The sequence below is a fragment of the Monodelphis domestica genome, chromosome 8 (genome assembly GCF_027887165.1).
Source record: "Monodelphis domestica isolate mMonDom1 chromosome 8, mMonDom1.pri, whole genome shotgun sequence".
Taxonomy (NCBI): domain Eukaryota; kingdom Metazoa; phylum Chordata; class Mammalia; order Didelphimorphia; family Didelphidae; genus Monodelphis; species Monodelphis domestica.
The window spans coordinates 162,381,758-162,397,773 of NC_077234.1; the positions used below are offsets into that span (position 1 = coordinate 162,381,758).

Genomic DNA, 16,016 nt, shown 5'->3' on the forward strand with positions numbered 1-16,016 from the left:
TGCGGAGATGACTCTTTCCAGGTTGTGGAATGCATGTGATTCCACATGCTGCTGCAGTACCTCGTGTTTAAAAAAAAGCATATTGCCTCTGTTGGAGTTATGTTTTAGGATAAGTCCCGCTCATCTGCGTGCGTCCCTTCAGTGGTCTGACAGCCTCTTCCAAACCAAGCCTTTCCTCAAGGGGTCCACCTTAAACGTATGGGTTCACGCGTCTGTATGACCAAGGGGCACTTTCGCTCAATTCCGCTCATTCTCTGGTCCAAACACCACAACCTGGCCTAGTGGATGCCACACCTTCCACCTATCCCCAGCTTAGGTTAGGGTGTGCAGGTATTGGGAAGGGGGGGTTGTTTGTTTGTTTTTCCTCCTCGGGTCGGAAGCTCCAGCACTCCACAGGCTGCACCCAGAGCGGGCGCCTAGGAGTTGCCTAGGTGACGGAGGAAGAAGGGCGGAGCTAGCGCCCATCCTAGACCCCCGCCCCGCCCCGCCCCGCCCCCGGCAGCACTGCAGCTCGGGAGCTAGCGCGCCGCCCGCCGCCGGCCCGCCGTGGAGGAAGCGGCAGAGGAAGGAGGGCGGGGAGCGGTGTGGCGGCGGCACTGCGGGCCAGCGGTGGTGGCCCGGCTACGGCTCCTGCTTCCGCTCTTCTCTTCTCTCCCGGCGGCGTTTGCGAGGCTGTCTGTCTGCCCGGCGCGGTCCATGACCAGGGCCGCCCCTAGCGCTGTTGCTGCCGCCGCCGCCGCCCAGGGGGCTGCCGCGGCCGAGAGGCGGTGGTGGGGGCGGCGGCAGCGGCGGCGGCAGCATCAGCCGTCCGAGGACGCGGCAGCGGCGTGGTCCGGGGTCCCGGGTCGGCGGGCGTAAGTCTATGTCGGCGGCCGAGGAGGCGGCGGCGGCGGCGGCGGGGGACGATGCGCGAGTACAAAGTGGTGGTGCTGGGCTCGGGCGGGGTGGGGAAATCCGCCCTCACCGTACAGTTCGTGACCGGCACCTTCATCGAGAAATACGACCCCACCATCGAGGACTTTTACCGCAAGGAGATTGAGGTGGACTCGTCCCCCTCCGTGCTGGAGATCCTGGACACGGCAGGCACCGAGCAGTTCGCTTCCATGCGGGACCTATACATCAAGAACGGTCAGGGCTTCATCCTTGTCTACAGCCTGGTCAATCAGCAGAGCTTCCAGGACATTAAGCCCATGCGGGACCAGATCATCCGAGTCAAGCGGTAAGGGTCCGGAGATCCCCACCCCACCCACCTTGGGGAACCGCCTCTGGCTTCTCACCCCCAACCCAGTGCAGCGATGCGGGTGGTGTTGGGGGGGGGGGTGGAGTTCTGCAGACCAAGTTCAGGTCAGAAATGGAGGGGAGAAGGCGGCCACCCAGCCCGAGAAATCTGCTACTCTGAAAGGAGTAAGGGGAGGGGTCGCAGCTAGCACTTATTTAAAATTTTCTCTCTCTGGGTGGGTTTGTGTGCCCTTGGGTGTGTGTGTGTTGGTCTCTGAGAGTGTGTGTTTATGTATGTGTGTATGCGCATACATGTTGTGGGTATGTTATCCTTTCAAGTTTATCTCCTGCTTTGTTTCATCAACTAAAATTTTGTCAGCTTAGCTGTATCTGTGGAATCCTCTGAGTAATAGAGCTGGCAAAGAGTCCAAAAGGAAAAAAAAAAGTTGAAAGACTTTTATAAGGGGAGTGTTTTGGAAAAGGAGGAGAGGGTCGAAGAAAGGTGAGTTCTGGAAAAATAGTGTGTTTTTTTTATGCAAGTGATTTTTGGAGGAAAAAAAAACTCCCTTTGCTGCTGTTTTTCACCACAGAATACTGCAAAATTAAGGAGGGAGCGAGAGAGAATTAATAGTTTTTACTTTTTTCTATTTTCCATTAGTGGTGTTCAAGTTCAATAGCTAGTTTTGAAAATGATGATTATGAAATTCTGGAAACAGCAAGGTACATAGAAAAGCTAGCTGCTGCAGGCCCCGTGGGTTTGCAAATATCTAGCCTAACAGTTTATGGGCACGTGAAAAGGCTATTGAGTATCTGAAGAAATTGGAGGGATTTGATTTTTTTTAATTTTATAGACAAAATTTTCCTTTTCTGAATGTTTAGCAGAAAAGTAAATTCGTTTCTAAGACTTACAGGGAGACTTGCAGTACAATTTTATCTGATATGGATATTTTCTCTTTTCTTTTTGCTTTCATCTTTGTACTGTAGGTGATTAATAAATGCTAGTTTACTGATTGACCTTTATCTCCAACACCCTTCCCAGTGCTTGGCATGTAATAAGGTGCTTAATAAAAAAAGCTTGTCGAATTGTATTAAATCCTTTCTTTTCGTTTTATTTCTTGTCCTGTTGCAGACTGTTTCCGGAGTTTGAAATATGTATACCAAAAAACCTGTGCCTTAAGTTATGATCTTAATGTCATACTTGCTAATTAAAATTAAAAAGTTTTTAGTTTTTTCTAATTGCCAGTTCAGCATTTGACATCTTATTCTGATATCTACTGTCAAGTTGGTTCTTCTGATTCTTACCCATCATTAAGGTGCTTGACTCTTAAAATCTGTTGATAAATTTGTGGATGTATAATCTGTAATGCAGGCCTACCCACTGTTTTCCTCCATATCTTATATGGGTATACTCTGAAGCCATGTACTTTTAGAGAGTAGTAAATCTATTGTGAATACAATAGTATCCTCTTTTGGATTCTGTAACTACTTTGAATGGGCCAGAGCCAAGTATCCAATATTCAGAATGCTCAGAGATATTAATTGAAAATGAGATTATCTTTAATTCAATTTGTGAGAGTACCATACTAAAGTAGAAACATTTTTTTCAGTAACACTCAGTATACTTGGTAGCTGAATTAAAATTTTTAAGTTTCTTGGAGAATAACAGCCTAAAATAAAATGACTATCTTTTTCAGCTTCATTCTTAGTTTTGAAAGATTTGATTTTGATTCTTTTTCTTTTTTCTTCCCCTTCCTTACCCTTTACCTTGTAGATGGTGACTTACCTTCCAGTAGATGCTTTGTTATTAATTTCTGTGGTACAGTTTCATATTAGTTTGTATAATCTATAAGGATTTCCACTTTTAAAAGTGCAATGAATAAAAAACAATTTTTAGAATGATGTTGACTGGTGAAATTGTTCATTCTTATGTAATGACTTGATATTCCCAAGTGCTTCTTTAAAATCATTGCAGATAAGTGTATTTATTTTCCTTCCCAAACATTAGCCAACTGTCTACTGTATGCAGAGCATTGAGTTGTTTTTTCCTGTAGACCTTACATGAGGGGAAATGAGGAATACACTCAATGAAAAGTAATACATATTAATGCAAGAGGAGTGCAAACATTGCTTTGTGAAAGCAGAACTTGGGGAAAGGTCTTTATTAGGTAGAAGAATCAGGGAGGGCTTTGAAGAGACCCAGGACTCCCACAGAATTCAGTGGGCAAGATTAAGATTGGAGAGATGGTTGGAGAAAACTGAGCAAGGGCATGGAAATGGGAAATTGCAGAAATGGGTTTATTTAAGTGGAGAGCAAGAAGTCAAGACAGAAACTTAAAATATATGAAGCAGAGTAACAAGCATAAATTTAATCTGGTAAAATAGAATGATAACAGATCATAAAGGGACTCAAATGACCAAGGAATTTAAACTTTATTCTTTAGGTAATAGGGAACCATTGAAGGACTTTGAGTAAAAAAAGGGGGGGGGGCTCTGATCATCAATTGATATCAAAAGTCAATATTAAATTAAAAGTTCTTTTACTTAAAACTGAAAACAAACCAACTCATTTAGACCTTTATTTGCTTAGTTACTCCTGTTTTTAGGAGTAATGCTATTAAGTTTTATTATCTGGTTTCCAGGATCATAACAAATTAGTAGGAAAGAGAATAGTGGAAGAACTTTTAAAGGGAGGCATAAGCAGGAAATGACTCAGGACAGCAAGGAAACAGGAAGGACATAGAAGAACTTAGTGAATAAGCATTTATTAAGTGCTATGCTAGGCTCTGGAGGTACAAAGGCAAAAAACCCCAAACAAAACAGTTCCTGCCCTAGAGGAGTTTATAGTTTAGGTTGTATGTCTGTGTATGTATGTCGAGTCAGAAGACTTATCTTCTTGACACATGGATACACATAGTCAATACATGGTTATTTGGAGAAGTCACTAGCAATTGTGAGAATTTGGAAAAAACATACAGAAGATGACTCTTGATATCAGTCTTAAAGGGAATAGCAAGATTGAAAGGGAGATGTAAAGATTGAGTATATTAAAGGTTTTTTTTTTTTTACTATTCCTCACATGACTCTCCCTTCTCTATGCCATTGGCTGTACTCCCATGCTTCTGTGAAGGTCTTATATACCAAATGGAGAAGTTTCATTGTTTGTGATCCTAGAAGTAATAGGGAGTTGCTGAAAATTTTTGAGTAAGGGAATGACCTGATCAGACCTGTTCAAATGACCAAGACAGATCTGATTTCAAATCTGGCTTCAGATACTATCTGTATCTTGGGCAAGTCACTTGACCATCTTGATCTCAGTTTCCTCATCTGTAAAATGAGCTGGAGAACTACTCTGCTTTAGGAAAATCACTTTCAAAGGATGAGTCGGCCAGAGGTTGAGGTATAACTGGTTTGATGTCAAGAGGTATTATGAAGATAGGGACGAGAAAACTTGGCAACTGCTTGGATATGTGAGGTGAGGAAGGCTGAGGGATCATGTTATATCAAGTCTGGAAATTTGAAAGTTATGGTGGTATCTTCAACATAGAGAAGTTTTAAAGAGTTTTGAGAAAAAGATTAAGTGGACAGAAGCCTCAAAGGTTCCTGAGGGGGTAGCTGTGGGTGGCTCAGTGGATTGAGAGCCAATCCTAGAGACCAAGGTCCTATGTTCAAATTTGGTCTCAGACACTCTTAGCTATGTGACCCTGGGCAAGTGTCTTAACCCCCATTGTCTAGCCCTTACTGCCCTTCTCCTTGGAACCAATACACAGTATTGATTCTAAGATGGGAGGTAAGGATAAAAAAAAAGTTTCCTGAGTCAATATATCATATAGTAGTTTGATAAACCAAATAAGAAAATTTCAGAGTTGAAAGAGACCTCAAGTGACCATATTTATACCCCCCAAAAGTACAGCTCATGCCCCTAAAAGAATCCCTACTAAAGACATCCAATAAATGATTTTATAATAGTCTCTGCTTCAAGTCTAAATTTGCTTCTAGTACAGCTATTTATGTTGTCTTTATTTAATAACTTCAAACTCATCTGGGAGAAACATCTGCTTCCAAGTGATACCTTATTATCCAGGATGATCCATAACAATGATTTTTCAGAAATGAATTTGCTTTTTTTTTCTCCTATGGGGCTAATCAGAATAAGTTCATAATGATAACCCTAAGTAATTAAGAAAAGCTTAGAGTGTATGATATTTGCTTTATGTTCAGGATTTTATGATTTGTTTTCTGTATTTTCTTTTTTTTTTTAAACCCTTACCTTCTGTCTTGGAGTCAATACTGTGTATTGGCTCCAAGGCAGAAGAGTGGTAAGGGCTAGGCAATGGGGGTCAAGTGACTTGCCCAGGGTCACAAAGCTAGGAAGTGGCTGAGGCCAGATTTGATCCTAGGACCTCCTGTCTCTAAGCCTGGTTCTCAATCCACTGAGGTACCCAGCTGCCCCCTGTTCTGCGTATTTTCTGTCAGTTTCATGAGAAGCAGTTTGAAGTGTAGTAGTTAATAGAGATTCCAGCAGGGTTTGTGTTTCAACTCTGAATAGGTTCTTCGTGACCCTGAAAAATTCATGATATTCCCAAGTCTCAGTTTCCTTTTCTGTAAAACAGGGGTAATAATATTTTCTAACTTACAGAGATGAAGTGAGTTTCGTGAGCTATAAAGAAATAGCTTTAGCAGTTTCTCAAGACCATGGTTTGAGCATTTCATTTGTGTTAAACATTGTCCTTGATACAGTGTGGATTAGAATGACAGTGATCACTTTGTTACAAGATTTGAAATTCATACCTGGCCTTAGACCTGGTCCTCTGAGATCACACCTTTCTTCTGGTCTCCCATGTTTACAATCTCATTATCTTTAACTCCTCATTTTCCTTTACTTTTGTATTAATCAAATGACTGTTATTTCTGCCACCACAACATCTCAAATCTAACCTTTTCTCTCTACTCATATAGCCACCACCTTAGCCCTTTTTACTTCTTGTGTAGATTACTTTAATGGACTCCTCTTTGGTCTCCTAACCTGAAATCTCTTTCCACTTCCATGGTTACTCCACACAAAAAAAAGTGATTGTCTTTAAGTACAATTATGACCATGTTGCTCCCCTCCTCAGGATAGTCTCTTGGCTCCCAGTTGTCTCTGGGACCAAATATTAACTCCACCATTTGGCTTTGAAGGTCCTTCTCAATCTGGCCCCAGCCTATGCTTCTATCTTCCTTATATGTTACCCCTCTTCCAAACTGCACTCCAGCCAAACAGACTTTCTTTACATTTCTCATAAATGACATTCCATCTCTTGTCTCTATGACACGATTATTTCCTGTTACTTCATTCTTCCCCTACTTCTGCTTCATTTCATTCTTTCTGTAAGACATAGCTGAAGCATCACTTTCTACATGAAGATTAACCCCCCCTTTCTCATGTTGTATTTATTTTGCATTTATCCTGTATATTTATTCTCTACATACATATTTATATATGCCTATGTTATCTCTCCCAATTAGAATTAAAGCTCCTTGAGAATAAAGATTACTTCATTTTTGCATCCTCCATGTCTAGTATTCTCTCTGGCACATACTATGTTTAGTTAATAAATAAAGGTGACTAGGAAACTGGCATCCTAGTAGGATTTGTATGCTTCTTCAGTTTGGATGATTTTCCTAAGATGCTTCATGTTTTAGGAATATTAATGCCCCTAATCAATGAAATAGTTCATATTGATTGGTATTATGTTTTGTATTTACTTTGCTAGACCAAAGTAATTTGGACCCATTGAAAATGACTGTAAATTTCTCAGCTTTTTGAAAAAATTGATTAGAGATCTCTTCCCTCCACTCCCCTCCCCAAGTCTTAGGTTCTCTATTTTCTGGGCCTATACAATCTTACTGAGAACACTAATACATACTGTACTAACAAATAATTAACATAGTGAAAAGCCACTTAATCTTTTTCTGTTCCTCAGTTTCTTTATATGTAAAGTGAGGTGATTCAGTTTGATAATCTCTAAAATAATAGCATCACAGGACTAGAATTAAAGGGGCCTGGGGAAGGAGCATTATATCCAAGTTCCCTCACTTTATTAATGAGGAAATTGAGGCCTAAGAAAATGTGAGTGATTTGCCCCCAGGATCACTAAGTTGGAGAAAAAGCTTAAACCCAGGCCTGAATCCAAAATCTGTCCTCTTTTCACTAAACCAAGACCTCCTTGAACCTTGAAAATCCCTTTTGAGCTTTCGATATCACCTCTAGATAGGGTAATGATGAAAGGCTTAATCTAAGGAGTTTTGAATTTGAAGAATTTAAAGGATTTGGAGTTCAAAGGAGGGCAGAGTGACACTCTAAATAAAAGAAACAGCATGGGCAACCCCCCTAAAATAACAGGAAAACCAAAGCATTCTTTTGTGGGTGACTACTAGATTAGTGTGGCTGGTGTGGGGGGATGGGGCAGAGAAGAACAGGGAGATAAATCCACTAAGATATTTTGTGGTTTTATTTTGGCATCTTTAGAGCTATAGACTTCATCTTATAAGCAGCGGGGAGCAACTGAAGGTGTTTGAAGAGGGGAGGGACATGAAAGTAAGTTCATCTTGAGTATGCATTGTTCCATTCATCAATAGATGATAATGCACAAAGACAGTTGTCATTCTCTGTCAGGAGAGAGACTACCACTATAAGGCATCACCTCCTAGCACTTAGGAGTTTAATACTTGTTGATAAATTGATCAAAACTAGATGTTAGTAAGTACACTTAAGTGCATTTGGATTTGATGAAAAGTAGTCCTTAATGGGATAGTCATCTTGGAAGGAGGTCTCTAGTGGATCACCCCAGGAATTCATTCAAGGTCCTGTGTTTAGTTTGTTTTTTAAGCAAGTGACATGAATGAAGGCATAAGTAGCATACTTGTTAAAGATAAAGAATGGTTCAAATTAGGAAGGGTGGTTAATACTTGGATTACAGAGTTAACATCCAGAAAGCAGTTAACCAGTGAGAATGAAATTTCCTAAGGATGAATGCTAAGTCCCGTATTTTAAAATATAAACTTCAAGTGAATTTCAAGTAAAGTATAGATGTGAGAGCTAAGGTTTAGGATGTTGATGTGGAAGAGATCTAGGGATTCTGTTGGCTCAGCTTGAGTTGACACTGTGACAGTGCAGTGATAAAAGGTAATGCCATTTAAAGAAACTTATCCCAAAGGAGAGATTTGATAAAGGCTGTCAGCCTGAAATAAAAAGAGGACATCCAAATAACAACAATAAGGGTGTTTAATCAAGGCAGAGGAACTACAGTTTGGGGCCACCACACAGTTCTGTTGGGCCAGAAGAGTGCCCATACTGAGGAGAAAGGAGCAGGTTTGACTATAATTCCACTGGGAAGAAGCAATCAGAGGGAAGGAGCCACTAATATACCTGATGAGACCAAAGGCTCTAGATGTGATTAAGTGTCAACTAGGAGTGACTAACATTTGATGAGATCAGAGGCTGGATAATTAGCTTCTGATCAAATCAGAAGCTCTAGGAGTGGTAAGTTCCCAGAGACCTGCTCTAATCATGAGGCCTTAGAGGTGATTGAGGTCCAGGTAGCCCCTTCTGGTAACTCCCATTTAACAAGGTCAGTATTCTACATGGTCACACCATGTAGTGAGACTTGTGTTTAGTTCTTTGGTAGGTACCATATTCTAGGAAGGTTATTGACAAGCTAGACAGGCACCACGATAATAAGACATGCATGCCATGCAAGGATCAGTAGAAGGAATTAGATGTTTAGTCTGGAGAATAAAAAATGGAGAAATATGGTTGTGGTCTTCAAATATGTGAAAGGCTATAATGTAGGAATTGGATTAGATTTGTTCAGCTTTGTTCAAGAAAGCAGAAGTGGGAATATGGGTTGTAGTTAGACAAAGAGAGATTTAAGTTTGATTTAAGGGAAAAAAGCTTGAAAGTAGTTAGAATTGTCCAAAAGCAATATATGCTGCTTTAGAAGATAATATTTGATTCCTCATCACTGGCAGTCTTCAGGCAAAGGCAGTGTGAAAAATTGCTGGAAATGTTGTAAAGAGAGAATTGAGCTAGAGGACTTCTGAAGCACCTCCTAGCTCTATAGTTCTGTGAATTTGTATTTCAGAGTTTAAAGAAGATTAATCTGTTATTGATTCATAGGATCCATAGGATCAGTGGTAGAGAGGTTGGTAGATATGGGGTTGATGTGAGACCAGTTAAGGATTATCATGAGAGTAGAAAGGAAAGGAAGGATACATGAAACATTATGGAAGAAAAATAAATAAACCAACTACTGGTTTATGTGGAGAGTCGAAGAGTAAAGTTTTAGATTGCCCTGAGCTTTTTTGCCTGGATGTCTAGGAGGATTGTGGTACCATTAATAAAAATAAACAAAAAAGAGAATCCAGGGAAATTTATGGGGAAAGGGAAGAGTATAGTTCCATATATGTTGAATTAGAGTTAGTGAATGTGCAGGTTGTTTTTAGTCCTTTCACAAAAATTTTCAAGCATTTATTCAATTCAGTTAATGCATTTTGTGTTTTTCATGGGCCAAATTTAAGAGAGAGTCCTGATTTTCTTGCACCTTCTGTTTGTATCTTGACCCTCTTAAAACTAGTACATAAAGATATCAAGAATATTAGAGAATTGGGGGCAGCTAGGTAGCTCTGTGGATTGAGAGCAAGGCCTAGAGACAGGAAGTCCTAGGTTCAAATTTGACCTCAGACACTTCCTAGAAGTTTGACCCTGGGAAAGTCACTTGACCCCCATTGCCTAGCCCTTCCTACTCTTCTGCCTTGGAACCAATACACAGTATTGATTCTAAGATGGAAGGTAAGGATTTTTTTGTTTTGTTTTGTTTTGTTTTTTTTTAAGAAGAATATTAAAGAAAGGAAAAGTGCTATGTGAGGTTAGTAGAATATACCCAGGAATTGGGATGGTACTTTAGGTAATCTAACCTATTGCTCCTCCCCCACCCTTGCAAATGAAGAAATTGGGAAATATGTTCGGGATCACATAGCTAATAATACTAAAGCAGAACATTGTTGGGCAGGCATTTGTAAATGTGGGACTCATAGACAGATGGGAAAATAATGGTGGTAGAAAATATGGCAGTGGATGAAGCTTGAAAGTAAGCTTGAAATGAAAAGATTGCAAAAGATTCCTGTCCCTTACCATTTATCCTTTGACCCCAAGAAAGCTAAAGGGGTAGGTTAGAATTTTTAAAAGTGTTCTGAGGTATGGTCAATAGTATTGAATGCCCAGAATTGAGGATATAGAAAAGGCCTAGGGATATAGCTCTGTCATCTTTTGAGTTCTTTTGTAACTCACCACAACACTACTAAACCCTTTGCTGCTTTGTAGCTCCTAGAGACCTTGACTTCTTGCTCCTAAAAGTAGCTTAGGTATTATTGTGTACCCTATTTTGACTTTGAGGGTCTTTAAAACTGAGCCTTAGCCTCCAAGTAGTAAGAACTCATAATAGCTAATATTTATAGTGTTTACTGTGGGCCAGGCACTATGTTAAGTGCTTTGCAATTGTTCTGTCATTTGATCCTGTCCTCACAACAGTTCTGGAGAGTATATGCTATTGTTATCATCCTTATTTTACAGATGAAGAAACTGGGGCAAACAAAGGTTTAGTGATTTGACCAGTCACACAGCTAATAAGTATGGTAGGATTTGAACTGACACCTTCCTGACTCAAAAGTCCAAATACTCTATCCACTTAATCTTACCTTTCAGCCAAGGTTTAACACAGAAAGATTATATATTCTTCCACATAATCAAAAGAGTAAGTATGAGCTTTACCACAATTCAAGACCTGAACATGCCAGTCCAAGATTAACAATGAACTCCAGTAGGTTTTTATAGATACCAGTTAAGACTAATGTAGACTGATTAGATTTATAAATGAAAATTAAGAAACTCTTTTTAGGAAATAAATTTAACTACATCAGTAAATTATACTGGTGTGGTAAAGCCATTTAGATGTTACTACATTGCTCTTCTGTTTCTTTTGATAGTTGTGTTTATTAAACCATGTTCTACCATGTTCTAAAGTATCTATCTGCTGTAGTGAGAAAAATCTAGTTTCTTAAAGATACTTTTATGGTTCACCATATCAAACCAAGGCTTGGCAAAACAGTGGTAAATGATATGAAAAAAAAAATTTCAGTAAGAAAGGATGACTAACATTTCATTTATATGTGTGACTTTGTTAAGAGCTTTTTTTATTCAGCATGTGAAAAATCTTATAGATGCTCACACTACCAAAAATCAATTTGCAATCCTTCTTCTACTTCATGGACAGTCTGCAAGAATTGCTGTGGCCAAAAGTCACCCCAATGCCAACCTGGTGATAAAGCTCTCACCAAATTTATCTTGGACAACAGATATAAAGTTGATTACCAATGTGGCACTCAAAGCATTTCCAGTTTGGTAAGAACTTTCAGAGCTCTTTTGCTGTTGGTATCTTCTTTGAGAATTCATTGTCGCCTTCACTATAAGATGAGACTTAAGAGTGAGACTTCAGTGTAGACTTGAGAATTTATTATTTCAAATACTGGTGCTTACCTACTCGTAGCTTTATGTTTACTTAATTGAAAATTCTTTGGAAAAATTATGCCTATCACTTCTGTGACTATGGGCAAAAAACTTGTACCTGAAACTACTATTTAAGTCTACTTGTCTTGTAGGGAGAATATTTTTTTTAAAATTCTAAGGTACTTGATTTTTCTTGTGTTTGGAAGTCTTTTGAGGATAACCTTTATCAAGGGCTATTATTATCCTCAATTTTAATTATTAAATAAAGATTTCAAATGAACTTCTTAGAATTTACGTTATTCTATTTAACTGTACGAAATATTAATATACTAAAGTCATTGCTGGGGAAGTACAGTAATTGTGAAATCAGCATCTTAAGTCTTTGAAAATTTGATGTATTTAGTTACTTAATGATAATTAAGCCTGTTAAAAATATAACCCTAATCATGCATTGCTGAAAACTCTGTCTGAATAAGCTGTTTTAAATAGATTACAACATGTAAATTAAGTATACTTTTAAATTAAACCTCCTTTTTCATTTGAAATGCTGAGCTGAGTGCAGTGGCAAAATTGAATATATACAATTATATAATGTGCTTTCTGTAATAAGTTTTAAAGTTTTATCTCACCAAAAATTAACTTTTTGGTGATAAAGGTGTTAATTTGGAGTCTTTCATTTATAAGAACCTAGTGCTGCCTGTTTTATTTGTGCTAAATAATTCAAATTATAGGTTATTTCCTGTTTTACAGTTATGACAGATATCTGATTGTCTGCTTAGTGTATGTTATTAAAAGTAAAAGAACTAATCTCCTTTTAAAAAGATTCAAGGGGAATTAATTTTCAAAATGTTTTGATTCCTTACTCTTTTTTTTTCCTCTTTAACCTCCAAGCCCTTTTCAAAACTGATTCAGAACTGCAGTGACTACTGAAATAGATCATTAGAACAGATGGTTAGTAAAAGCTATGCCTATTAGAGAATAGGTATTTAGTTGTTGAGCAAAATGATGGCATGCCCTGAGAATATTTATTTTTAAATGTAATTTAGTAAAGCATCTTTTATTATCATGAATTTTAGAAATATAAATGCATGCCTTTTATAATCTTAACTAAAAATAAGCAGGATATCTCTTGTCTACTGAGAATAAAAACAGAGGAAAGGGGTGTTGTTAGAGGCATTCATATTAGATAAATGGGAAAATGTCCTTGGGTTTCAAAGGTATTTCAACCTTAAAATGTTTTGCCACTGGAAAGTGAGGAAATATTAACTGAGGAAGCTTAAAAATGAGGTAGCTCACTGTTCAGGGTAATAGTTCTTGATTTGGTCATTCAATTAGTGGGGGTTTATTTAGCAGTTAGTATGGTCTGGGTCCATGGTGGCAAACCTATAGCACACGTGCCAGAGGGGTCACTCAGAACCCTATCTGTGGGCACACTGTTGCCTGCAGCATTGAGTTCCCAGAGTTTGCTACTAGAAAACCAACGGGATTCCAGACTGGGCTGCTCCCCTCCCCCCTCTCCATGGACGCCTGAGGGCATTCTTTATATCACCCCCCCCCACCCCCAAATGTTCATAGCACTGTGCTAAGTGTGAGCATACAAAGAAAAGCAAGAACAGTAACCCTTCTTCAAGATTCTCAAATGTTCAGGTGGGGAATATAACATGTAAATAACAGTGTTGTATATACAAGATAGAAGCTAGAAAGACCTCTTGTATGGAGGAGGGTGAATCTGAGTCTTCATGTGAATATTTATTGAAGAAACAGACAAAAAAGACTCCTGAGAAGAGACAAGCGGGATAGGGCAGCTCTTTAAGGACTGTCATGTGGGGCATGGTAGGATTAGGAACATTGGTTAAAAGCTGCAAGCACAAATTTAAGCTTCATGTCAGGAAAAGTTTGGTGGCACACAATATATAAGGAATAAAGATAACTGCCTCAGTTTTCAGTTCTTGCCTCAGACATATAACTAGCTGTGTGACCTTGGGCAAATCACTTAACCTCTGTTAGTATCCATCCGTTTCCTCATCCATAAAAATCACAGGGTTGGACTCAATGACCTCAAAACTCCCTGTGATTCTGATCAGAAGTAGATATAAGCTTGAGATCAAACTCGGCACATAGGTGATGTATGAATTCTTGTGAACTAAATCACAATGTCTCAGAATTAATGGCCTGTAATACAATTTTGGGAATTTGGGAATTATGCATATTTGTTATAAAGATATGGAAGGGAGAGAACTTAAGAATTTTTGTACATTGAAAAAAATTTTATTAAAAATACAATACCAACCCAATAAGTATAACTGTCTTGCCTTGGGGCATGATAGGTTCTTATTGGAAAATTTTCAGGGAGGATGTGGTGAGTAATTACTTTTTGGACTAGATGTATGGCTAGATTTTTTTTCCATCTGTTAAATTCTGTGATCTGTTATAGCAGAAGCACAGAGATATGAATTTAACATGTGTTTAGTTCAATTTTGCTGGACTATAATTAGGAGCCAGCTAGGTAGCTCAGTGGATAGAGTTGCACCTCGAGACAGGAAGACCTGAATTCAAATGTAGTCTCAGACACTTCCAGTGAGACCCTGGACAACTCACTTTAACCTCTTTTTGCCTTAATCCATTGGAGGAAGAAATGGCAAACCACTCTAGTGGAAAACCTTATGGATAGTATTGTCCATGGAACCATGAAGAGTTAGACCCTACTGAATAACACAGTATGTGGGAAAGTAGTATGATATACTTGGAAAGGTACAGGATTTGGGGGAGGAGGGAGACTGGCATAGAAGTTTAGTGAATTTTAATCCAAAAAGTTCTTAAAGATTATATTCTTATCAAACTAAAGCTACAGCTGAAAGAGCCCTCACAGCCTGTAGGAGTTACTGAAGCTTTTTGAATATGGAGACATGACCTGAACTGGGCATAGCTCATTATGGTAGTATTATGAATTATGAATTGGGGCAGGGTGAAAGTGAGGCTACACATCCCCTAAAGAGCTGTCGAGAGGATATGCTCGGAAGGGAATAATATGGCCAGCTAGAATGGTGACATAAGAGAAAAAGGAATGGAATCAGTTGGGTCTTTTAAGACTGAGAAGAGTTTGGGCCAGCCATGGTGCCACAGACAGGAATACTTTGATTCCCCTATCTTCAGGGAAGCACATTGAGGCCAGAGGTCCACCAGGTTATGGTACTGTTGTAATTCATGTGGTTTTCTAAAATACATAGACTTTTTTGTTGTGTTTTTGTGTTTGTTTGTTTTTAACTTTCCTCACAGGCTTTCTCTTACATTTAGGGAATATCTGTGACCAAATACTCATGTTACATATTCTGATCTTCCCTGGTTGTTGCCCTTGTGGTCATTTGTCTGTCTCTTTCTTTCATTTTACCTGTTTCTGGCTCTCTTCTTTTTCATTGACATTCTTTCTTTTGCCCCATTTCAGCTTTTATCACAAAAAGGTTAATGTGATATATAGAAAACATGGATCTATTCAGAGGATTTTTTTTCCTTTGTAGAAAATAGTCTTCACAGAACACCAGGTATTGTCAGAACCAGAGACCTGGTAGTTGGACAAGCCGGAGAAGAGAAGGGTTAGACAGTAGTAGGTGGAGACAAGTAGATGTCCTTTGATTAGAGGCTAGAGCAAAAAACTTCCCAGAGCCTTCATATAAAGAGAGCTCAGAAACCCAGGAAACTTTTTATTTCTCATTAGTTGCATCTATATCCCCAGCACCTAGCACTGTGCCTCACCCATGGGAGGTGCTTGCACAGTGCTCAATAAATAATGTAATATTGTGTTATATGTTTGACATTGCTGAGTTTAGCACAGTAATCAGAAAGCCTGGAATAGGTGAAGATTAAGATAGATCATGTGTGATCTTCTGGAAGATAACGGAGATCTAGTCATAAGAATTAGGGTTCTGGGGCAGTATTCTAGGCTCTGGGAAAATCAGGGAGAGACAAGTTAACCAAGCTAAACGAAGATGAACTATTCAGTAGGTACTTCAATATGAGAATATAAGATAGGGAACTAGTTACTAGAAAACTCATGTACTCTAGGTAGGATTGCTCCTAAGAAACAAGGGAAGGGCTTTAATACTAGAAACAGGATAGGGAAGAGTGGGACCAACAGGAAAACCAATACTTTTATGTTTATTTGGGATTTTTTTCCCTAAGTTCTGGGTCACTGGATTCTCTTGTCCCCCTCTTAGAGATCTTTGTTTGCTTTGTTTTAGAATCTAAGAACTGTAAGTTA

General features: G+C 39.0%; 1 protein-coding gene across 1 annotated transcript in view; it reads left to right on the forward strand.

Annotated features, from left to right (window-relative positions):
- Positions 1–511: 511 nt before the first annotated feature.
- RAP2A (RAP2A, member of RAS oncogene family) overlaps positions 512–16,016 on the forward strand; it is a 52,085-nt gene continuing 36,580 nt past the window's right edge. The window contains exon 1 of the mRNA XM_007501375.3: positions 512–1,219. Coding sequence (XP_007501437.1) covers positions 906–1,219 — 314 coding nt within the window. The 5' untranslated portion in view covers positions 512–905. The remainder of the gene's footprint in view (positions 1,220–16,016) is intronic.